Source organism: Topomyia yanbarensis, chromosome 2, assembly GCF_030247195.1.
Source record: "Topomyia yanbarensis strain Yona2022 chromosome 2, ASM3024719v1, whole genome shotgun sequence".
Classification (NCBI taxonomy): Eukaryota; Metazoa; Arthropoda; class Insecta; order Diptera; family Culicidae; genus Topomyia; species Topomyia yanbarensis.
In genome coordinates, this window is record NC_080671.1 from 322122742 (window position 1) to 322148755 (window position 26014).

At 35.9% G+C, this 26014-nt stretch overlaps 1 protein-coding gene across 5 annotated transcripts in view; it reads right to left on the reverse strand.

Annotated features, from left to right (window-relative positions):
- LOC131683754 (lachesin) overlaps positions 1-26014 on the reverse strand; it is a 332969-nt gene that overhangs the window by 145587 nt on the left and 161368 nt on the right. For all 5 annotated transcript variants that reach the window (XM_058966018.1, XM_058966017.1, XM_058966013.1 and 2 more), the window contains exon 4: positions 16667-17002. In XM_058966018.1, the coding sequence (XP_058822001.1) occupies positions 16667-17002 (336 nt within the window). The remainder of the gene's footprint in view (positions 1-16666; positions 17003-26014) is intronic.

The following is a 26014-nucleotide window of genomic DNA, read 5'->3' on the forward strand; positions in this document are numbered from 1 at the left end:
GACCGGTATGCGTCACCGCCAGCTACCCCAGTGGGTCTGAGTTCAATACCAGCCGAGTTCTTTGAGATATACTGGGGTGAAAAATCTGTGATCACGTTGAAAGACGTTCCTTCGAAAGAGAAGTAAAGTCCATTGTTAATGGGCCGATAACTAGAGTCCAGATGGTTGAGTCACCTCTATGGCGTCGGTGATTGGCACTCAATGCGAACAGAGGCCGACGCAAAATAAACAAACAAAAAAAGTGTAGTACAAAAACGAAACTAAAACGCATGGGCATTTAGTATTAGTAGGGTGAAAAGAATTGTGCGCCAATTTTGTAACGATAACATCTAATAAATTCCTAGAAACAAAACAAAGAATTAAGATCGATTTACGCACAATCCATAAATTGTAGTTGCCCACACTCTATAATGTAAACAAATAAGAGATAATTATCAATTTTCCTTCTTACCGAAATTTGAATATATTTTATATTTGTATCTAAAGTACAGATATCATGTAGCACCAAATATGCGTGTGAGGGAAGGGAAGGGAAGGGGTGCAAAATGGTCCCAATGAGCAAAAAAGGGTTTTTTTATTACGTCAAAACAGTTGCTTTAGCAATGTGGTGTCTTTGGGAAAGTTTCTTGGAATGGAACTCTCCTTCTTTCCGTCTTATTATATTGATGATTAATCCCCTTAGTAGTGAGTTGCGAAATTTATTTTTTTCAATAATGCAGATAGAGAAATACTAGCTTCAGCAAAGTAGTAGAAAAACTCATTACAAACACTTTATCTAAAGTCTTCAACTCTCTAGCATTTATGCTTTTTGAGATACAGGGCATTATTTATGAAAAGCCCCTTAAAACAGTTTTATCGTCAAAAGTTTTCTTCTGAATGTTTTTGTTATATAAATGTTCTATAACATTGTTTGGACTGGTAATCTGTATTATTTTGCTGAAGATGAAAACTTGCTAACGCTAGTGTGTATGGAAATATTTGCGTTTTACATTTCTTATAAAAGAAATGTATAGAATTCGCTCAAACTTTCAAGATTTTTTCCGAGGCCCGGAGGGCCGAGTCTTATATAGCAATCGACTCAGCTCGACGATTTGGGACAATGTCTGTGTGTGTGTGTGTCTGTGTGTGTGTGTGTGTGTGTATGTAACGGACAAATTCTCATTCGTGTTTCTCAGCAATGGCTGAACCGATTTTATCCAAACCAATTTTAAATGAAAGAACTAAAAAACAGTATGAACGCTATTAATTTGTTTTTGATTCTGATGTTTAGTTTCCAAGATATGAATGTTTGAATGTGTAAAAATGGCGTTTTTTGCAGTTATTTCGAATTATCTGCCGAAATTGACAATATAGATTAACAATTTATATATTTTTAGACAGCTTAAACGAATACCTTTCGAACAAGCTATAGATTGTTGAAATCGGACTATTATCAAAAGAGATATTTATAATTAAATGCGGACGAAAGATTTTTATCATTTCCCATTGCCAGAAATATAACCAAAAACATGTAATCTATTATTAACGCTAAAACGGCTTATTTTAGGTCAATAGTATCTTCGGAGAATTTAATGGAGGAAATATGCCCTTTCTTTTGGTATTGTGCTTTTGCTGATTAATCCCCCTATGAGTGAGATATTTTATCAAATTTTCTTGGAAGTGATTATATCGAAATGATGCCTTCTACAAATTTGTAGCTCTTACTCTTGCGAATAATTTTACTGAAGACTTCAAATATCTATTTTGAATACTTTAAAAGTTATGGCTTGTTGTTTGTGGATTACTCTTTGTCGCCTATTTATTGTTGAATATAGTAATAATCCATTTAAATAAGCCAAACATTATTTCGATAAAACGAACTTTGTATTTCATTTTTCTACCTACAACCGCTAGAAATAATCACAGAACACTTCCAAGTTGTCTGGAAGGAACTTGATAACTTATCAGTGCAAAAATGTTCATTTGTGCGAACCTTCTGACTGCAATTTTTCTAACTAATGACCATCGGATCGATCTGAAACATATCGGAAAATGAAAAGCGAAATAAATAACTTCAAGCAACGGCGTAGCCCAGAGTTTGGGGTTTAACACCATACAACGCTGGGCCCCCTCCCCACCACACCCAAAAAAAATATTGGATTGAAGTTGAAAATTTATTGATGCAGACTGATTTAATTCAATATTACAATAACAATTATCTGATCCGTAGATTGATAACCTGTTGTTGTAAACATCATGAGGACTTTTGATAAATTGTCGAAATGGGGTCCTGATATGTAACTGATCTTGATTTCACAGTTGTCTAATAGCATCAATATCAAATTCCTGCCTGAAAACATTCCAATAGAAAATTACAGAGTTCTGCAATCAATCATAGTCCTCAGATTTATTTTCAAATTGATCTCGTTTTTGTAGAGATGTACTGTAATAAGGGTCTTTATTAAATAGGAAGAGAAGTTAAAATTGATTTAATGTCTGTGAAACATAGAACGGCTCACCAAAAAAATGCATAACTTTCAAAATTTGCTAAAAATGTTCTTGCCTTTCTCATTCACTCTAAAATTCGTCAATCAAATCCCGACCCGGAGGGCCGAGTGTCATATGCCAATCGACTGAGTTCGTCGAGATCGGAAAATGTCTGTGTGTGTATGTATGTGTGTATGTGGAAAAAATGTGACCTCTGTTTCTCAGAGATGGCTGGACCGATTTGCACAAAGTTAGTCTCAAATGAACAACCTTCCCATCGGCTGCTATTGAATTTTTTATTGATTGGACTTCCGGTTCCGGAGTTACGAGTTGAAGAGTGCAATCACACAGCAAATTCCCATATAAACTGAAATGAAAAATTTTCAAAATCAAATTTGTATTTTTGATGCCAAATGACTTTAAAATGCATGAAACATTGAGATGTTTGACAAAAATTGACTTTTTTTGGACTTTGGTACATTTTTGTCTTTCTCATATAGAAAGGTTATGCAATCACTCTAAAAATTGTCAATCATACCGGCCCGGAGGGAGTATGCAGTGAGGGGTTGCTACTTTAAAATTAAAACTAGTTTAACATTTCTTAACAAGTTGAAAATTTTCGGCCGGATCTGGACCTCCCGGACCTTTCTCCATGATCCGCCGCTGGTTTCAAGCGATGTTTCAGTATCACATAGTATCTCAAGATCGTGGCTGTCGATCCATTGTATGTATGTGCAAATCGTACTGAACATGTAATATTAATTTCCACCATTGTATTGAACATAACCAGCCATGGAATCGTTGTCTGGACAAATGAGACAAGCACAATTGCACCACTAGGTGGATTAAGACAGGTTTTTTTGGGAATGCGTCGAGTTGAGACGAAAACGTAATATGATTAATAACGAGGATAACACTTTCCGAATGCAGAGAGAAATTTATGATAAATAACGATTTCCATTCGATTCTAGCAGGTTCTGATCGATTTTGATGAACATTTGATTTTTGTTGTATGACCAATTATATGTATAGGTCAAATGTTTAAAATCAGTAATTTAAGGTCAAGATAGCATCATTTTGAAACCGCCAACTTCGGAGGTTTAGTATCTTCGATGAGTTTTACAAACGTTAAACAGCGCATCATTTGATAAAATAATTTTGACGGTATATCGTCCAAGAAGTATTTATGGTGATTTTTCTCAGGTTAATATTCATGACTACAATAAAGTCTCAACAAATTCGCTAGACACGAACTCTGCTACTATTTTCTGAAAAATTAATTCTGCATAATTTTAAAACTTCAAAAATTACGGTTTCGGAATTATGCCGTTTGGACAGTATGATCGATTTTCACCAAACCCCCACCAAACCGAATTTCTGGCTACGCCGCCGACTTCAAGTAAGTAGAAACAAAGTCGTTCTACACTCGTTCACAAGAAACTTCTTCGAATGCTGAATATCTATTATAATACATTGAAACCCTGATTTTATCAGCCAAATATGAACATATGTTTGATGGGCTCTAGCATACGAACAAGACTGAATTCGAGTAAATCCTTTCTTGAGCATGTTTTCCTTATCATGAAGATGGAAATATGCAAAAATAAAAAGTTCATCATAATCAGAAATAGTTATCAGACTACATCAAGGGACGGGAAGAATATTTTAACAGCTTCAGTTTATTATAAAGAAAAAAAATTGCCCGATTTAGTCAATGTCCCCATTTTGTCAGCCTAAAATACACCATGAGACTGATAAAAATGGGTCTCTATTGTATGTATTATTCACTGTGTTTCACATTAATAGGTACATTTCATTTTTGGGGATTTTTGCCTTTCTCATATAGAAAGGTTATGCAATCACTCTGAAAAACGTCAACCTAATCCCGGCCCGGAGGGCCAAGTGTCATATCCCATTCGACTCAGTTCGTCGAGATCGGAAAAAGTCTGTATGTGTGTGTATGTGTGTATGTGTGTGTATGTGTGTGTATGTATGTGCGTATGTGTCAAATAATGTCACTCATTTTTCTCAGAGATGGCTGGATCGATTTGCCCAAACTTAGTCTCAAATGAAAGGTGCAACCTTCCCATCGGCTGCTATTGAATTTTGAATCGATCGGAATTCTGGTTCCGGAATTACGGGTTTCAGAGTGCGGCCACACAGAAATTTCTCATAAAAACTATAGGAAAAATTAAAAATAGAATTTTTATTTTTGATGCTAAATGTATTCAAGGTGCATAAAATGTCGAGATTTGATGCAAACACGAAAAAATTTTGACGAAGATTCACTTTTTTGGATTTTGCACATTTTTGCCTTTCTTATATAGAAAGGTTATGCAATCACTCTGAAAAACGTCAACCTAATCCCGGCATAAGGTTTCTAGATTTTAACAGGGGCGTAGTTGATGGTTTACGGAGAGGGGTTACACTCCCCCTCTACTGTTCACACCCCTTCTTTAAAAATCTCCTTAAATCACCCCTCAGACCACCACCTCATACCCCTCCCTTTCAACATCATCATCTTTAAACCACCACTATATTACAAAGCATACCAATTTAAGCTGGGGAGTCGTTCGTTCATGGGACTTTCGCCCTCCTCACATACCCATCCCCGCATGACAAAATGAGTTAGCAAGCAGATAACATTGATCTAATGCTGATTAGGCTAATGGAGTATGATATTTTTTTGTTTCAAGTGTTTCACCGTCGACACGTAGCTCATCAAGTTCGTGGCTGGCATGCCATTGTGTATAAGTGCAAAGTGTACTAAGAATGTAATGGACATTTCCACAATTATGTTGAACATAAAAAGCCTCCGTGCCATAGTTTAGAGAAATGAGAAAGGCACAATTGCACCGCTAGGTGGATTAAAACAGGTTTTATTGTATCGAACTACAACAATTTTTAGGTAATTTTCAAGGGGTTTTTTATAGACTTCTTCCAAAATTTGGCGAACCTATTCCAATTCGTATACCAATTAATTGGTATACTTAAGGGTTTATATGTTGCAGATAGAGAAAATACTGCAATTTTCACCTTTTTCCTACACAATATTACGAAAGCTTATTAAACAATTTTTCCTAATAAGTTTGTGAAAATTATAAACTATTTGAAATTTTTTAATAGTATAATTTTTTTTATTTAACCGTGATTTTTTAATAAATAGTAATCATCGCTTCACAACGTAGTCTATTTTTCATGGCTAGCGGTGAGCACGATCTCTCGAATTACTGAACTGAAAACTATGGAATAGAAATTAATTTTTAGTATTCTTTACTTTACACGCCGCGCAGGTAGCTCTGAATTAGACCCGCTGGTGCCCTAAGACGATTTCGCTAGATTTTCAGAGCACTGTGCACACAGTGCATTAACGCAAGTGACGGAAGGTTATCGAAAAGTTTCGTGAAAATGAAAATTCCAGTAATGATGATGATTTTCCCAAACGGTTCGTTTTCGAGAGGTTTTTATTTGTTCTTTGGCATTAGGATTAGCGATAATAATTCAAATCAAGGATACTACTGGGAAGTCACCTTTAGAAAAAGTCGATGTCGAAGTAAAATTTGGAACTATGCACGCATGCATTTCAGAGATAGTGTGTTATCCGGACCTGCGATTTCATTTCAACCCTTTTTGTGAAAATGGCGATACTTACAAATGTAAACATAAGGCTTTTTTCATACATGCGAATGAGGGCTTTGAAACGCAACCAATTAACCTAAAAATTTTGATTCTACGATATTGCTTTCTTAAACTACAGAAAAAAATACAACGAGCGAAACAGTATTTTTGTTTGTTTATTTAAAGTTTCGCCCTCCACGCTCCATGCAAACAAACAGGGCGATACTTTTTTTGCTAGCAGTTTAGAAGCTAAACTGTTATTTTCGTATTTTTTTAGGATTATCAAGCTGATACCAGCTGTAAATAGTAACAATGATCGCTATTGAAAAAACACGGACGAAATCGGTGGTGTAGAACGGTAGTTATTGTAAAAAAACGTAAGAACGATACTTCAATGCTGATAGGTGGGACCGAAAAAGTAAACAATCGCCAAAGGGGCGATACTATCATTTTGTAAATTTCGATAGCAAAAACAAATTTTAATTTAATAATTTCAAATACTTTATGAAGTTTTGGGTTTCGATCACTGAATCATGCAATCTAGGATATAAAAAACACAATAGTTCTTAAATAGGAAATAAAAATTTGGAAATATTCACTGTTGATTTTCTTTGAATGGTGTCACTGCTAGTATCGCCCTTTTCAAGAAAAAGCGTTGATTTCTTAGTTCTCAGTCGCGTTGGTAATTTAAGTAAAGTATAAACTTCAAATCGATTAAAAAAATGCGATTTTTTTGGCTCAGTACTACATATAACCCCTTTAGGAAAATTCAGTTTTCCCACCACAATTTAGATATTTTATTAACAGAGCATTAACAATAATTCGTAGCTATGCCTATTTTATGGGCCATTTTTTCGCTTCCCATTGATTTAATTTGAGATTTCTAGCACTGATGTTGTCCTATGCTGATTTGAGCGATTCTCTGAGTCCTGCCACTTTCCCATGTAGTATGTGTTATCAAAAACATCGCGAAGCATCAAGTTCTAAATGTTCTCAAACGATATAATATCCAAGAGAGTGATAAGAGTTATAAGAAATGTCTCATCACACTGTTAGGTGGATTAAAAGCGTTTTTTTATTAAAAATAGCTCTTTTTCCAATGTCGGTAACTTTTAAACGGTAGGGAGTGGAGATAGCGTAGTTGGTCAATCGATTGCCTTGTACGCAGCTCACCTGGGTTCAATTCCCAATCCCCGCACATAGAGTTAGAAATTTTTCTAAAGAGATTTCTCTAACCCGACAAAGAGGCGACTGACCCTAATGTAAAAACCTCTATAATCGAAATAAAAACAAAAACTTTTAAACGGGCAAACCACTCGGTAAATAAATTAAAGTGCATTAAAAGCACAACTAATGCTAGAAAAATCAGATCTGCCCGAGACGGCCCTCTGTGGAAACACTTGATTTGAAATTTGCCTTATTCCGTTATCAAATACACTATATAAAACTCTCAACAAAGTGTATTGCTTTTCTCTATGTGGGTGAGCGAAAATATCTGTTACGGTCACAAACGGTCAAACAGTAATGTGTCTAAATCGGTAACATTTTCTTATTAAAAAATCAAATCATGTTTGTTCAATTCATACAGAATAAAGAAAAATAGCAAATACGAATTGCCGGGCCTTTCGTTTGACTACTTCCAACAAGTTTTTCGCAGCCTCCTTGGTAACTTTTCCCGCCGCATGACACCAGTTTCCCTTGAGCTGCATATCACTGACAACTGTTTTTCGCGTCTTCTTGACGATTGCCAACATTTTCTATTGGTCAGAGATTTGGCGTATTGAAAACGTTTGTGGGCACCACTTGGACGTTATTCACGGCATACACCTCTGTTGGGTTCCAGGGTCTTCGAGAAAGTTGTTAAAAATTTGATTTTCTTTAATTTTGTGGAAGACAGCGAAACTCTATCTCCAACCATTAAAAAGTTAATTTTGTGATTTCAAAAAATCAAGAACCACCCTATCCCCTATTTAAAATAGTAGAAAAGTCCTATTAAGGATCATGTTGCTTTCTTTGAGCATGTGTTAGAATTGAACGCTTGGTAGTATGCGTAGGAAAAATTGTGTACAGCTTTGCCGCCGATTTATCCTATAAAGCATTCATTAAACTCTAAAAGAAGAAAAACAGTCGATATATTAGATTATCAGGATTCAAATCATGCAAAAAAGTTGGTGTAAAAACAATTGACCGGGCGGGATGGTGCTTCTGAAAAAGTGGCTGTGGTTTTTTCACAACGCAGTTGTGTTGCGCGCCCCCGAACAGTGTGGTGGTGAGACGAAAAATCACCGCAACTTTTTCAAAAGCGCCATTCAACCCGGTCAATTGTTATTCCACCAAATATTTTGCATGATTTGAATCCTGATAATCTAATAAATCAACTCATTTTCTTCTTTTAGAGTTAAATAAATGCTTTATAAAGATAAAACGATGACAAAGTTGAACGCATTTTTTCCAACGCATACTATCGAGCGTTGAATTCGTGTAGACTCTCACCGAAAGTTCTTTGAACCTTAACTGCAAAATTTTATCATGATAACTAAGCTATATCTTTTAAATTGTCCACCGTGAAAGATATTTAAACATACTACCAAGGGTAAGTTCATGAAAAACCAATTTTTTTTATAATCAGAGGAATTCCACGAAGATCCGTCCGAAAATATTTAAAATCGGGATCGGCCATCTTAAATTCCTATGAAACTTTACACATTTCACCCGCATGGGAAACTAAACATTTTCCTCAATCAGTAACATTATTTTGAATCAGGAGTAGTTTTTTAAAAGGGCGTACACATTTCTACGTGCATTGATTTCAATAATTTTTAGTTCGATTACTGTATTTTATGCAGCAAAACTTTCTGAGAACGAGTTTAAGGGAATAGTTATTTATGTACGAAAAAATATACACTGAAAAAAATGTTGTGTCATTTCTTACAAAAACAAAAATTTGTGTTAAAAATTTAAATTGCAAAATACCCATTTTTACTATTTTTTTTATATTTTGTCAACGAAAACCTAAAGAGAAAAGAAACATTTTGAATGAAATTTTATTATAGAATATAATTCTATGTATCATTTAAAATCAAAATGCATTTAACAAAAATCTTCCAAAATACGATAATTTTCGAGATATTTGAAATTCTGTTCCAACAAAAACAGTTAATTCGTGTGATTAAGCCCTTTTTAAAAGTTATTCGCATTTCCCCATTATAAAATGTCAAGAATCAAATTTTATTGTTTTAATTCTCCAGCACTCGCGCGAATGGCTCACCGAATGAGCAGCCGCTGGTGCTGGAAGATGATTTTGCTAGAATTTCGGAAGGTGTTGCACCAAATACAACGGCGCGAGTGCCGGAGGGAGACGCAAAAGAAACATTTTCAGCGTATTTAGATCATGGAGAATCTTTCAATAAAAAGTTTTCCTAACAACTACTTTTGACTTTTTCATACTATTTGCAGTCAAAAATACAATTTTCTTTTTGAATATGATTCTAAACGCTATTTAAAATTAAAATGCTAATAACAATTTTTTTAAAATATAGTAGTTCTCGAAATATTTTAAATTTTGTTCTAACAACACAATTCTTTTGTTTTATTACTACCTTTTTAGAAGTTATTCGGGTTTCTCCAACAACAAAAATAAGTTTCTCAAAAGGCTCATAACATTTTCTGTAACTTTCTCAAGGTGATATTGTAAACCATTTGATTTTTGACATTTTATGATGGGGTAACGCGAATAACTTTTAAAAAGAGCATAATCACACGAACTGTTTTTGTTGGAACAAAATTCCAAATATCTCGAAAACTATCGCATTTTGGAAGATTTACGTTAAATGCATTTTGATTGAAAATGATACTTAGAATTATATTCTTTAATAAAATTACAGTTTTGTATACTAATTACTATGAAATTTTAAAACATGTATAAAGTTATTGCGTGAAAAACTTTTTTGCCAATAATTTCTCCATCATACATTCAAAATGTTTCTTTTCTCTTTACTTTACTATAATACTGCATATTGATCAGGAAGAATTGTGTATTTAGTGGTGAAATTTCATCGAGATTCATGTCCATGTTCAAAAGTTATCAAAAGTGGAACGCAAAAAACGTAATTAATTTTAGTCATTTATATTGAAAACCAACGAGGTCAACAGAAGTAATCGTCAAAGGTTCCAAATTTCAAAAATCGACTAAGAATACCATGCTCAATCGTTACCGGGAATCTTTGACGATTGATCATGCAAAGCAAAACAAATCTAGAGGTCGAATATATGACTGGATACTACGAGCGAAAATGAGTAGTACAAAATAATTCTGCGATCTCCGGCCGTGATTTGATTCTATGATTTAGAAATATACCATTTTTAATAACCGCACAGTGTGAATAATAATTGAATAATAATTTTGTAACTATGTTGTACAATATTTCAAAATACTTAGTTCGACAAGACCAATAACACAAATTCTCATAAAAGCTACATCATCTAGACACCCAAATATCTCAATGCGTGTAAATCAACAAATGCTTTCATTTAACTACACGCAATTCAAAATTCGATGCATTATAAACGTTATTGCCATGCACAGGAACCAAATAAATCTCCATTCGTGAAAATTTACTTAATATTTAGATTTGAATATCGGCCATTTTGTTTCCGCCATTTTGAATTTTGAAAATATGACATCAAAATCGTAATCTGCGCCCAAAACACCGTGGTATGTACATTTGCAGGTCAATCAAAAACATTTTCAACTTTTGGCCAGGTTTTTAGGGAAATCCGCCACTGTGCGATGGTCATATTTTGTGGTCGGCCGGTTTCTAATGTAATTTGCAGTTTTCATTTTTTCTAACATATCTTTTAAATGTTTTGCAGAGTTTTTGAAGACAAACTTTTTTTTCAAATGCATCAAAACATTAGCTTCTATTATTAAAATGATAGTACTTATAATATCAAAAATGATTTTTTGAAATAATTTTGCAAAATTTGAAAAAAATCGCATTCGTCATTTTTGCTCAATTATAACTCTAATCATGACCATGTTGAAAAGGAATAAGCTTATTCTAAGAAATACTGAGAAACACCTTAACCTTTAATTTTATATTTGTTGTAAAATGGAAAGTACGACAGACAGAGCTTACATGTCTTCAGTAAACTTTTCTAAAATTGTCGTTCTACAACTTCGCTGTAGCTCATTTGGCTCTAGCTATAATAATAAAAAAGTTTATTTACTGATCTTGTTAAAATTAAAATCTGTTGTTTTAATAAAAAGAAGGGGCTCACAAACAACGAACACTTTTCCAAAGACTTGATAAAGCTAGGTTGTTTAGTTTTAGCTAAATCTCAAAATTTCTGCTAAATTTGATTTCTGGATCACCGTGCATTGATTTTTGGGGTTGTGCCAGACGTCACATGTTATTTCTTATTATATTTTCTGGTATCGAGTTTCGTCTAAGCAGTCAATAAAACAGCAAAAACGACGTATTGCTTCGATGTCCGGCGGTTTCTGTGATTTATTTAACCTTTTTCAAGGAATCTATAATCACGGTGTCTTTGTCGAACAACTTTTTTTCTAAAACAATCGGCATCTGTAAAACTTCGGGATACGAAAGAATGGACGTTTCCCTTTCATTTGATAGTAAAATTAAAATATTCTGTCGGGGGGTCTAGAACAACTTTTTATTTTAAAGTTTTTTGATTGAAAACTTAAGTTTTTTAATGAAAATAATTCGCATTTTTGCTATTAATTGGTACTATAGACATTCAAAAAATACTAAAAGTGAGAATCTAATGAACAATCTCCGGTCTACAACTTCGTAGAATGCTATAAATCGATGTAAAATCATCCGAGAAAGTTATTAAAATTTAATCAGTTGTTAGGTGTGTGCGGGCCTTTGGATTAAAAAGATTTATTTATTTATTTATTTATCACGCACATCAACAGGCCGTACTCGGCTCCAATGATGGAAACTTAAACTAATTACATCTAAAAATTGCAGTAATCGACTTCTTAATGATATCCGAGACAAATGAAAGTCGAACAGGTGCGACACACGATTGAAGAGGCGTTGTAGTCCCGTGATAGCGGCATTAGCTGTTTGAATAGTTCGTCGAAACGGCACTCTCAGAAGAACGTTTCCCGTTCTGGACCTTGCTTAGATGTTAACTCGCTCTAGTAAATCTGGAGAATCGATGCGTCCTGACAGAAGATTAGAGATGAATAAGGCTCTTGCAGTTTCTCTACGACGCTGGAGAGTATCGAGCTGGATGAGTTGATACCGACTCTCGTAGCTTAGTAGACGAACAGGATCGCGCCAAGACAGGCGTCAAAGAGCATACCGTATAAATTTTCGTTGAACGCCTTCAATTCGATCGCTGCTGTTCATGTAATTCGGGTTCCAGACCGCCAAACAATACTCCACCGTAGAGCGCACTAAAGAGCAGTATAGGCTTTTGAGACAGTAAATGTTTGTAAAGGATGATTAACAAGGACTTACAAAAAATGTTGGGTTTAAATGAACAGTAAATTCAGATAAATTTCAATGTATACAAAGTCCCATTCTCAGCAGAAAAAATATATTTTCAGATTTCTCCGGATCTTGGGCGAAAATACTTTAAGAAAAAGGAGGTGTGGAAAGGTTTTGACCAAATATATTCGATAATATTATCTTTTCTCGTTCTAGGAGATAGCTAATGTAAGCTAGAATGACCCTTCTTCCTGATTCTATCCTGCCTGGTAAAATACAATTGGCTTAAATTCAAAGCTTTATATTTGAATGAACTAAAATAGACAGTTCGAGTAATTGTAATAAACGACGGATTTTATTGCAACTTTGGATTGAGAATCCTATTTGTCCTTATCAACAGTAAAAGAAAGATGATTGAAAGAGAAAAAAGCTCTTCGAGTTTTTGATCCATGTTTGTTATTTTTTGGGGTAGATTCATTTTATCAGAATTTATAATGCAGATTTTTGCTGGTCTCAAATTTTATTTCCAAATCGAACACACTGCGCAATCTAATCTTAGAAAAAAGAACAAACCAAGTTTCATAATTTCCTTTAAGAAGAAATTCCGGAGTCGTTACTCGTTGAACACGGATCACAAAAGAAAACGAACAAGAAAATATTAGGCTGGACCATACATCTAGTAAATTTTCAAAGTAATACAAGTCTGTTTATTGAAGATTTCCCCCATAATATGGTATAAGAGCAAAGACAACATATCAAGAAGACAGAGTTGCCAGTTCAGTTCAGAATCCGGAGACATTAACAACAACACGTCTTTCGGGTGAAGCTGATACTTTCTATATCTACTTTTATAGTGAGATCGCTATCTTCGTACAATAAACAAAACCTTTATTTCTCATTCACTGTTGCGATTTTAGTTCAATGTACAGCGATTCCCAAAAGTTAATAAACTTGAACCTAAATTTCATCAAACTATTTTTCTATCCTTCGTGAAACTGTCAATCAGGATTCTCAATCGAAATCAAATCAAATGACTGAATATCTAATCTAGTTTAATCAAATATAATGTTAAAATTTAAGCCAAATATATCCCACAAGATGCTAACGAGCAAAAAGGTTCAAGATATTATCAAGCATACTCCAGAATGAGTGAAGAAATAAAAAAGAAGAAACAAATATATCTGTGACAGAAAAAAACTGTTTCATTTTGCTGTATTACCCAGCATCTTTCAAAAAAGTACTAATTTCGTTCAAACTTTATCCACTCTCTTCTCTATATCTCCTTGCTTCTAAAATATCATTGGTGCGCATAAAACGGTGGAATCTGGTATTATGTTTTTTCCGCTTAAAAGTGGGACTTTGCCAGCATTCAGGTTCTTCTGAGCACACTGTTAAAATAAGGCAAACCATTTTTTTAGAAATGAAAATGTTTTTGGAATAAAGGTTCTGATAAAAATTTAATAGCTTTCTCTGGCGGTTTTAGATCGCGATGTAGTTCTTTACAAAGTTGTACAAAATAAAATTGTCCATCAGATTCTCACTTTTGGTAATATTTGAATGTCAAAAGTACTACCTAGTGGCAAAAATGTGAACCGGTTTCATTGAAAAACCTATGTTTTCAAACAAAAAAAAACTTTAAAATACAAAGTTGTTCTGGAGCCCCCGACAGAATATTTTAATTTTACTTTCAAATGAAAGGGAAAAGCCCATTCAATTACGCGCTGAAGTTTTGGTGATGCCGATTTTTGTCGAAAAAAATTGTTCTACCAAACACACTGTGATAATGATATAGTGTGTCAAGATTTGCCATAAATATGTCCGATTTGTCTGTGAAAATGTACTTACAAAAACTTTCCGTTTTTGTTTTGTGTGTGTGTATGTCTATCATTCGTTGTCTAGTGTGTTTATAAATAAATAGTAGTGTATGTTTTTGTGGTGGCGGTCTACAATTATTGTGTTTTTTAGGTCAAACTTGTGGTCCTGTGTGATGCTATGGTGTAATAGCGCAGTTTTTTTCCAGTTTCTTATTATATTCCCTACAATTTTGCTGAATGCAGTTTTTTTTTATTTTCATGAATGACCCAACAAAAATTTGCTTCTCAGCTTTAGGGCGATTAATCACCAAACTAATACTTTAATAAGATGGGGAATATTTTATAGACAAACTTTGCTGAAGACTCTATTGCTCGAAAATCGGTTTTTCGTGGTCAAAACAATTTCGATCACGTTTTAGCCTATTTGGAAACACTGTGCGTCGTGCCCTTGGGCGCAGTGAGCTTTCATGCTAGCTTTAAGAATTTCTACTTCGGGTTAACGCAGCAATGATCAATAATTCTGTATTTTTCTATCTTCACCCCTGTACTACTACATTCAGAACCTGTAGGTTGTATGAGCTTGGAACATATGTGATTAAAATGTCACATATGTGACATTTTATTCACATGTTAAATTTAATTAAAGGCTTTTTTGCCAGTTCGCGTTGGTGACGTATGCACAAAGCACGATTTACACTGTCTGTTCATCTTTCGCCGTGGTGTAAACAGCAACAGTATGGGTAGTTTTTTTTAACGAACAGCTAAATGCGCACACATGTATTCAACTCAACCAGTCTGAAATGCAATCATGCACGTAGATGGAAGCTAACGTATCGTGCAAATCGTGCTTTACTCATCTGATATCCTACATGCCATATTGATTCTTTTTTCAGCGTATGATTCGGGAAGCATTGATAATAATCAAATCTAGATTTTCATCATTCATTTCACTGTTTTCAGAGCCCCTCCACTGCATCGTTTACGCTTTTGGATTTCATCGGTAGAAACCTCATCCGGTTAGCTCACATGTTCTCGCTAATTGTATTCCAATCAAGTTTTCTAATGCAGAATATTGCATTCGAATAACTACGACGATGGTCGAAATTCGTGCAGATTCATGCGAACTAATTCGTGCGTTTTATTTTAAAAATTTATTGATAGAATACAAATTAACGAAGACCTGTTCTGGCTCTGTTGTGTGCAGCAATTTTTTATGCAACCGACTGGAATTAAAACCCAATTCTGCGAAGCTTGGAACCTATTTCAGAGAATAGAACAAAACCATACGGCATGAATCACATTTTATTTATTGCTGGAAATATATAGATATAAAGCTGCAGGATTCAAAAACAATCAATTATCGCTCCGATTAACCTATTTTCACCCTATTATGCTACAGTCAGCTCTAGTTTTTGAATAACTTTCAACTGAAGCTATTTTATTAACCCCCTTTCAGACAATACAACAGCAGTATACTATTCATTATAAATCTAAATATTACATATTTAATAAACAATCACTCATGCCCCATCCGGAATTTGAAAATACAAGTAAAAACAATAGCTTCAAGCTGCTTCTTTCATTAAAACTTCAACCGGAACCACTCCCACAAGTCACTTGAAAATATTGCGATTTTCAGTTTCAGTGAATTAAAAATGATCTTGTCGTAGCTTGTTAACCCTCTTATGCCCAACTTTTTTCTAGTGCATGTAGGGTTTTGAAACTATTTTTCCTTGAAAACGGTGGGATCAAGAAACACGAAAAGCCTTTTTTCATAAAGATAGGTGCTTCCCTTTCAGTGCTAGAAGCTGCTCAATTTTTACCTTTTAATGCTCAATACAATTCTCCTAGAATATTTACAATAGTCCAATTGAGTGGAAAACATAGCCAGAAACAGCCCAAATTGATAAGCTTTATCAGTTTTCAATAATATTTCTCCATACCGAAGATATATGAAAAATTCATTTTCCTTCATCAACGTAAACTGTCCCTGGCAGCACTGCTCCATCGGAATCCAATCAGACTAATTGCAATAACTTCACTTCTAGAGCTGATCCTTGTAACTGTTATTACTCAAATGAAAGGCAATAGTCACATTTATTAGTCTTACTTGTTTTTGTGAGCAAATCTAGCCCCAATGAAAAGTTATAGCTATTGAAAAACGTTGTGGTCCACAAAAAACATGGGCATGAATGGGTTAAAGTGTTTCAAAAAATAGGTGAGACACAATAGGTAGGTTCATTACCTTCCCTAACATCCAAGAAAACCCCGTTTTGCCATCGGGTAAAAATGAATTACAATTACCTTGCACATCAATACAGCCGATCTGTTTCTTCATGGGACTCGCGTTGATTTGACACATGTAGCAGCCGCGGTCCGATTCGCGTAGCTGCCGTATCCGCAGGCGCCAGGTTCGCATGTCCTCGTGCACCACGCTGATGCGTGAGTTGTGTGTTACGACCCGACCCTGCAGGGCCAGAACCGTTTGATCGGAAGCCCTCAGCCAGCCGACCTTGTAGCGGCCGAGATTTTTCACCGAGCAGGTGAGCACCGCTTCGCGTCCGGCCGGGAATGTGACGTTCTGAATAGTCCCTTCGAATTCCGGCTCCGGATCCACCGGTTGCTGTTGTTGATTGATTTCTGGAACAAAGAGAATAGAAAACAAAGAATAGTAGTTGAAAATGTTAAACTTCACGAATATGGCTCGCTTGATTTTATCGAGGGATCTAATTTATTCTATTCTATGTCAGCAGAGTTATTTCCTGCCGTTATTACTTTTCGATTGAGGCCATCACTGATATAGGAAGCAACGATGATTGAATGCTAAATTGCTAATAAATGGTTATTTGTATTTGTGTTTGGCTAAATCCTTTCTGCGACCTTCTGTTTGAACCTCAGAGGTATCAATGTTCTACATTATTTGTCTGATCAATATATGAGAATGTTGGTAATAACGGACACTGTGGGAAAGATGTACACCTATGCGTTTCTCACAAACTGCAAAAGTCAATAAAAATGTAATGATACGGTAACATGTTTAAAAGATTTAAAATGGTTTCGAAAGATACGGCAATGATCAAATATATGAAATACCAGAACAACTCTTCCGACAGCATTAAGTGCTACGCCATTGTCCGGGCATTACGCAGACTCAGGTGATTCTTTTTCGTAAAAAATGCCAAAACATCTTGATTGTTGCGGTAGAAGACAGAGGGTTTAGTCATCGGGGAACTCTAAGTATGCTCATATAACCCTATTCTACGCTTTTCTAAACTTTCTTCCTTCACATCCGTGCTCTGCTTTGACTAATTTGGCTCTTAATATTAAAATATTTCATGTCATCTAGGCTCTTGATAATTGAATGTCTTCTAAAAAAGACTAACAATTATCAAAGTTATAACAATTGCCGCAAAATGTGCACCAGATATAAATTACACAGTTTACTTATGCTTGAAAATGTTAACGATGGCAACTTTTGCCTTCAAACTGTTCACATAATAACAAATAAAATGTTTTGGTTGGTGAATAATTTTATATTTCCTCTACACTCATGTATGCGATTCTGCATGAAATTTTAATCAGTTGGGAAATTAATTAATGAGGGAGGTATTGGAACTGAATGTTAGCTTTGGTAAATTCAAACAGATATAAGACCATGTGTTTGAAATTTCGCACTGTTAGTGGTGTCCTTGAACGATTCATTAAAAAAAATGTTGTTTCGGTGGTCGGGACGATCTTTTCAAAAAGGCCACTTCATAACATTGATATGAAAATTTAGACGAAAACATTATATTACGAGTAATTTAAAAATATGAAATCAGTTCACAACCTTTTCGGCAATCTTGGTTTTTGGAATAACATAATTTCGACTTAATCGCGTTTAAAGCTTGAAATAGGGAGCAAGATGAAAAACACTATGACTTTTTTCTACTGCTTCGATCTTTACAAAAATCGGGATCACATCCTTAACCGTTATGTGTCCAACAACAAAAAAACACCTTCAACAGGCCGACGAGGGAATCTGGGTACTCAGAAATTGAAATTCTCGTAATTATGGCTTTCTTTAACCGATTTGGACGCTTTTAGATGTTTTGGATTCAAGAATTCGTCCGTTTTTTGATTCTGTGAAATTGAGACGGATGGTTTTTGGTAATCCAGATTTTCCGGAGTAATGTTCCTGTACCAGGGTATGATTTGTAAATTTTAATGATGTCCTAGCAATATGAGTATTAATACTCTTCAAATTGTCTTTGAAGTCTGTTATTTTTTGTTACCGGACCATATGAAGATTTGACCTCGGAATGGCCACCCACAGCCCCACGGGTACCTGCTCCGGAATGTCCGTTCCGAGGTCAAATTACCAAAAGGTTCCAAAATCACGAGATACAGCCTGCTGATGCAATTTCAAGAAGTTCGACACCCATATTGTAAGTATTCCAGTGAAATTCACAAATAGTTTCCTAGCACTGGAACATGCTTCTAAAAATCCGGATTCCCAGGAATTGAATGAAGTAACCCGATTTATTTTACCAAGTTCTTAAAGTGGATGAGTTCCTGAATCCAAAACACCTAAGAGTATCGAAATCGGTTGGAAATTGCTTTAGTTATTGGCACATCAGTTTTGTGAGTACCCGGGTACCCACGTCGGCCTGTTACGTAGTAAAAAATTCAAGACCTCACTACCTCCCTTACTAAATCAACAATATTACTCAAAAGCTTGACTTAGTGAAGTTCTAAGATGTCACAAAGTTTCAATTTCCAGCTATGGATAAGACATTGGAATTTCCTTAATTGAAAGCTGAAAAAATACCCGGGTACCGCTTCATACACATAATGTTTAAGAACCTAAACTTTAGGATAAAAGATTTTTTTTTCGATTTTTTCACCAACTTCAACGTATATAACCCCTTAAGCTAATTAGATATATTTTCTGTTTCTAGTGTTTCCGCATTGGTGCGCAGCTCATCAAGTTCGTTGCCCTCGGTCGCTTGGTATTAGTTGCCAGGGTAATAGCAATGCTATGGTGACCATATCAGACGAGTAAACACCCACGACTGTGCCTTCGCAGATTTTCGGCAGTCGAAAAATTCTCTGGCAGAGCTTCGGTAATAAAAAAAAAGTTCAGGAGGTCTGGCAGGCAGAGCTCTGCAAGAAAGTCTTATTAGATTTCAATTGCCGGGCACGTTGTCGGATTAACACACACAGTTCTTGCTACACAACCTTCAGCGAAGGTTTCGTGCTGTTTATGAAAAAAAATCGGCAATCCTGAATTGAGCGAATGAGTCGAAATATTTTAGGATCGTCTGTGCAGGACCGGCGAGGAATTTTCAGCAATAGATAAATGTCATTGAAGAAAAGCAGAAATATTAACGGTCCCAAGCACCTTCCCTGCGCTATTCCTGATGTAAAACTAAGTGCCTGGCAGTCTCCAACCATCATCATCTCTCGATCGGAAAGCTAGGATCGAAACAGCTGCAAAACTACCTTTTATTCCAAATTTAAAACTTTTTCGATTGTTATCAAAACGAGGATAGCTTGATGTAAATTATTTACACCGGTTTTAGTGCGACATTCCATACTCCTGTAGGATTATGTAGGATGCAAGACTCGTCAGGTTAATCGCTGTTGAGCGTCTAGGCCTCAGGTCCCGTTAATCGTGGAGTAGGTACTGCTTGCAATACCCATGAAATGGTTACTTAATCACCAGCTCAAGAGAGCGCTCAATGTTGTTTTTCCACGATAGTTATTGTTGTTTCGCTATTTCCCATTTTATAGATTGGGACCATGTTGGCGGATTTCCAGTAAAAAAGAAAAAAAATCCTGCTAGCAAGATAACTTGAGCAGAAGCAGAGCCTCGATGTGTCTTCTCAGAGGCACAAAAGGGAATTATTCGGGTCCCGGATTGAACGACGAATTAAGCCAAGAAGAATGATAATCATCGTTTCATCGATATCGATATCGGCCAGAGTTTGGTCCACAACTGGAATCGGTTCAAATGGTTCGGTTGCCACATTTCTTTGCAAACGAGCTACAGTTCATTCATATGCTACGTACGCCTCGTAGAAAGTACGTAGTCTTTTCAATTTCCTCGCAAGAAAAGAAAGTTGAAAAGAGAAATAAAGAGGGATGATTGAGATATTAAAAATGATATCGGATGCTACAATTGGGAGATTTAAGTCAATTATACATTGTCGTATTCTATTAGAGGGTCAGTTTACGTTGCAGTTATAGTTGAGATCGATCGTAAGTGTGAGTTTTCCTCGACTTCCCGGGATACCAGGAGAGTAAGTGAAAAACTAGGACGTATGGTCACTAGAGTGACAAGAAAAAATGACCCCTATCGGCCCACACCCCAGTAGATTTCTAGTCCCACCAGGAGTACTTGCACAAAATTTGAAGCACATCGGGCAAGTCTAGCTACCGGACCAACGTGCCTGAAGTTTGTATGGGAATTTTCGACAATTTACAAGAGAAAACCCACTAGCTTGCATTTTCGCCGCTAGGTGGCACTGTATGCACCGTATTATTACTGTAAGTGAAAATAAGAAGGATAATTTAATTGTCTACAACTTTTTGTAAGACTGCTTTACAATCTGGCGTTGTTAAAAGAAGTTATTAAACCTTTAACGTAGTGATGTCTGAGTTAGTTTTGCATGGGGCCTAGCAGTGCATGGTTGTGTAGCAGTACTCGATTCCCACGAACTACAGAGTTTTTTAAAATAATGGTTGGTAGGAATCGACCCAGGTGTGGGCCGATTGAGTGATGTGTGATGTGATAAGAAGGCACCACCAGTTCAAGGTTTTACCAGTGAATGCGGGTAGACTTACAGTAGATCCGAAATAGATTATCGTGAGACTTTCACACTATCGCTGTTACTGAAGGGCAATCAAAAGGGTGTTGGGCGGGTCCGTAAGCAGAGATGCTTATGTTTACCTCGCGGGGAAGAAGAGTCCCTTCCAACAATTTGCCAGTCAAAAGATAAAAAAATTCGCTATACTTGCTTTACCCACCTGATGATTTGTTTTGAGAAGGGTGCATCAAACTCTTATCAGACCTTCTGAAGAAAGCAAGTTTCCTTAAAGTGACTTGGGCTGGCTATCCACGTTCCCTCGTCCAGGCCTCAATTCATATGATACCCTGGTGCTCCCACCCCTCCCAGTTTCCAAATGTTTTATAATATAACAATTGAATAAATATACTGAACAAAGCATATAGTGAAAATGATGAATGCAACGAATATAACATAAAGGTTTAAATAAAGACCTGTGGTAAATGTAATGCAATAAACTGGAAATAAAGAATATAACAAATGTAAATAATAAACATGGATAATTATATCACTATAACAATAAGGTAATATATCAAATAAAGTGGCTGAATTAAAAATTAATTGAATAATATAGATAAAATAATTTAGTAAATATAATTAAATATCATGCAAGTGTAAAACGTGTAGGTGAAACAAACTGGATTTTCATTTGAATTTCAATAGGAACAGATTTCCAACACTATGTTAGTTGAACTTAAAACTGAAAATTCAATATAGTTATGATAAAGAAATTTAAACGTTCTAGCGACAGGAAATTACCTTGCTAGTGTTATAGGGTAAAGTGCCTAATTTCAGCATACTAAACAGGGTCCCTCACTAATTAATTAATTTCTCGGCCTACAATCAATGGAATGCGTAAAAATTGACATCAACAGCTTTGCTTCGTTGTTAAGACCAAAATAACACAAATGCGCTGAAAAAGTGAAATTCTCGTGTTTGAGCACAACGAAAACTCAAATCGAGTGCTCCTATTGTTGCGCTACCGTTTGACTCAATGCGTTGAGCAAAAATGCCAGTCACTGCTCTAACCAACGGCTTCAAATGGGTATGGTGAGCATGAGCATGAGCATGATGACCGCACAATTCGTAGTTGCTACTCCGTGATTGACCAGAACAAGCGAAATTGCACAGAGAATCAACAGATGGGGCCTGGGAGTAGCTATCCACCATCAATGTACAAGTCTCGAGAGTTCTATACTTTGAAATGTCAATAACGGCGCTGGCCACGTCCTTACAGTCATCGGGGAAGGAAAGGAATGTTAGTATGGTAAACGTTGTTATGGAGACCGTGTATACCTCTGCATCTCCACGTTTGCCACGGGAAGGAGTTTTTGTTAGTGAGATGGGGTAAAGCGTTACACAAATCTGGATTCACCTTGATAAGTGATGCGATCTATGCAACTCTCAGCGATGTTATCATGTGTTTGTTGTTCTGGGCAGCCGGCTGCTGAGAATTTATGATAGATTTATCGTTTGTTGAATTACTTCGGAAGTACTTGGTTTGTAAAAAATGCAACTTAAACTCCGGGCAACCGGTTGCCGGGAGTGTTGCCTATACTTGAATGAATCATTTTTTTTCAGGTGGCATGCGAACAAATTTATTATTCCCTGTTTCTTCTTTCCTGCAAAACACGACGGTCTAAGAAAAATACATAAAGCCTAGATCAAGATTTCGTAGCATAACTACTATAAGCAGGGCAGGAAAATTTCGAAAAATGAATTGATTACTGTTCGAAGCTTCACGAAGCACCTTCTCAAGCATACCACATGCAATCGATGAGTTTGACACAATCGCTGCGAACATTTAGGGGTAAAACTTATCTCTGCTCGGACGAAGCGAGCTTCGCATCTAGTTCGCTCTTTACAATGTTCGAAAAAGTTCACATTAACCTTAGAAGCACACATCGTCGAACACGAGGTAAGCTCTTGGCTCGTGGTTTTTGCGTTTTTGGAACATTTCCACAGAGTTTCGAAGCGATATTCGGTGAACACATATAAAGCGAATGCCTCGTTTATTTGAGAATCGCGAACATCGAAGTTTTATATCGCTTCAAGCATCAGCATCATGAGGCCTCCGCGAACATGTTCGCTACGTGACTATCTGTCTTAAAATCATAAACTGTAAATCTTATTTTGAGTATAAATAAAATGGATTATTTTAAGATTATAATTTAGGATTTAGGGATTAGGTGCGTCGCATACCTTACCAATTTATGAGCCACGAGTTTGAATGAGCGTAGTGGTAGTGAAATTCAAATTCTTTTTTTCGGAATACAATTATGTTTACTAGCTACTTTGATTGCAAACTCGTCTTTTCTTCTTCAATCGGAGTATATTTTCCTGCCAAGGAGTTTAGGTGAAGATGTATAATCTCTTAATAATCTCCCTATCTAAAACAAATTCTTCCTAAAAAGAACAATTTTCGGATGGAATCTCACTGCTGACGTCCGAGTTCAGTTAGACGGCGAACTTCAGTTATTTGCATCCACTGAGGGGTAGTTAGGCGTAGTCCGTTGGCCTTTGTTTTCAACTTGTTGCGGTTTCTAACGTTCTTGCGCAACATTCCTAAATCGGCTAGTCATATTCACTCAATAATATGCGATGATTTGTGTGTTAAACGTTATTTTTAATTTTACCAAATGAATTTATTAACAAATACCTACATACTTGAATCCATTATTATTGTCATTAATTGAATTATAATTTCTTGGCATCTGTACCAAACCAAGAGGAAAGCTTCCAAATGATTTTATAATATTGTTTTATAAGTTTTTTGGTTGATTACCTAATCACAAGAGACAAAATATTTATTTTCAAACATTTTCGACAGAATCTGCTCACTTAATGAATGAAGTGTCAAACTTATTACATGTTCCACTTTTATGAAATTTATTTCCTGACTCCTGTACATGTATTTTGTGATAAATAATGAGAAGGATATTCCAACTTGTTTGTATTGTATTTGTTAACTAATTACTGATGGAGAAACGCAAAGAACTTACAAACAATGTTCTAGTATTTTTTTTTTTGTTGGAAATCCACAAACAATTCTGAAAAGGACAAAATTTGGTTTATCTTCTCCATGATGTAATCTTCCCTTATTTGACTTTTACTAATAAAAAATAAAAGAAAGAAATCTTTAGGACCCCCTGTATTTTTTTTTTGAATCAGTTATAGTCGAAATGCTGTTACGTAGTAAAAAATTCAAGACCTCACTACCTCCCTTACTAAATCAACAATATTACTCAAAAGCTTGACTTAGTGAAGTTCTAAGATGTCACAAAGTTTCAATTTCCAGCTATGGATAAGACATTGGAATTTCCTTAATTGAAAGCTGAAAAAATACCCGGGTACCGCTTCATACACATAATGTTTAAGAACCTAAACTTTAGGATAAAAGATTTTTTTTTCGATTTTTTCACCAACTTCAACGTATATAACCCCTTAAGCTAATTAGATATATTTTCTGTTTCTAGTGTTTCCGCATTGGTGCGCAGCTCATCAAGTTCGTTGCCCTCGGTCGCTTGGTATTAGTTGCCAGGGTAATAGCAATGCTATGGTGACCATATCAGACGAGTAAACACCCACGACTGTGCCTTCGCAGATTTTCGGCAGTCGAAAAATTCTCTGGCAGAGCTTCGGTAATAAAAAAAAAGTTCAGGAGGTCTGGCAGGCAGAGCTCTGCAAGAAAGTCTTATTAGATTTCAATTGCCGGGCACGTTGTCGGATTAACACACACAGTTCTTGCTACACAACCTTCAGCGAAGGTTTCGTGCTGTTTATGAAAAAAAATCGGCAATCCTGAATTGAGCGAATGAGTCGAAATATTTTAGGATCGTCTGTGCAGGACCGGCGAGGAATTTTCAGCAATAGATAAATGTCATTGAAGAAAAGCAGAAATATTAACGGTCCCAAGCACCTTCCCTGCGCTATTCCTGATGTAAAACTAAGTGCCTGGCAGTCTCCAACCATCATCATCTCTCGATCGGAAAGCTAGGATCGAAACAGCTGCAAAACTACCTTTTATTCCAAATTTAAAACTTTTTCGATTGTTATCAAAACGAGGATAGCTTGATGTAAATTATTTACACCGGTTTTAGTGCGACATTCCATACTCCTGTAGGATTATGTAGGATGCAAGACTCGTCAGGTTAATCGCTGTTGAGCGTCTAGGCCTCAGGTCCCGTTAATCGTGGAGTAGGTACTGCTTGCAATACCCATGAAATGGTTACTTAATCACCAGCTCAAGAGAGCGCTCAATGTTGTTTTTCCACGATAGTTATTGTTGTTTCGCTATTTCCCATTTTATAGATTGGGACCATGTTGGCGGATTTCCAGTAAAAAAGAAAAAAAATCCTGCTAGCAAGATAACTTGAGCAGAAGCAGAGCCTCGATGTGTCTTCTCAGAGGCACAAAAGGGAATTATTCGGGTCCCGGATTGAACGACGAATTAAGCCAAGAAGAATGATAATCATCGTTTCATCGATATCGATATCGGCCAGAGTTTGGTCCACAACTGGAATCGGTTCAAATGGTTCGGTTGCCACATTTCTTTGCAAACGAGCTACAGTTCATTCATATGCTACGTACGCCTCGTAGAAAGTACGTAGTCTTTTCAATTTCCTCGCAAGAAAAGAAAGTTGAAAAGAGAAATAAAGAGGGATGATTGAGATATTAAAAATGATATCGGATGCTACAATTGGGAGATTTAAGTCAATTATACATTGTCGTATTCTATTAGAGGGTCAGTTTACGTTGCAGTTATAGTTGAGATCGATCGTAAGTGTGAGTTTTCCTCGACTTCCCGGGATACCAGGAGAGT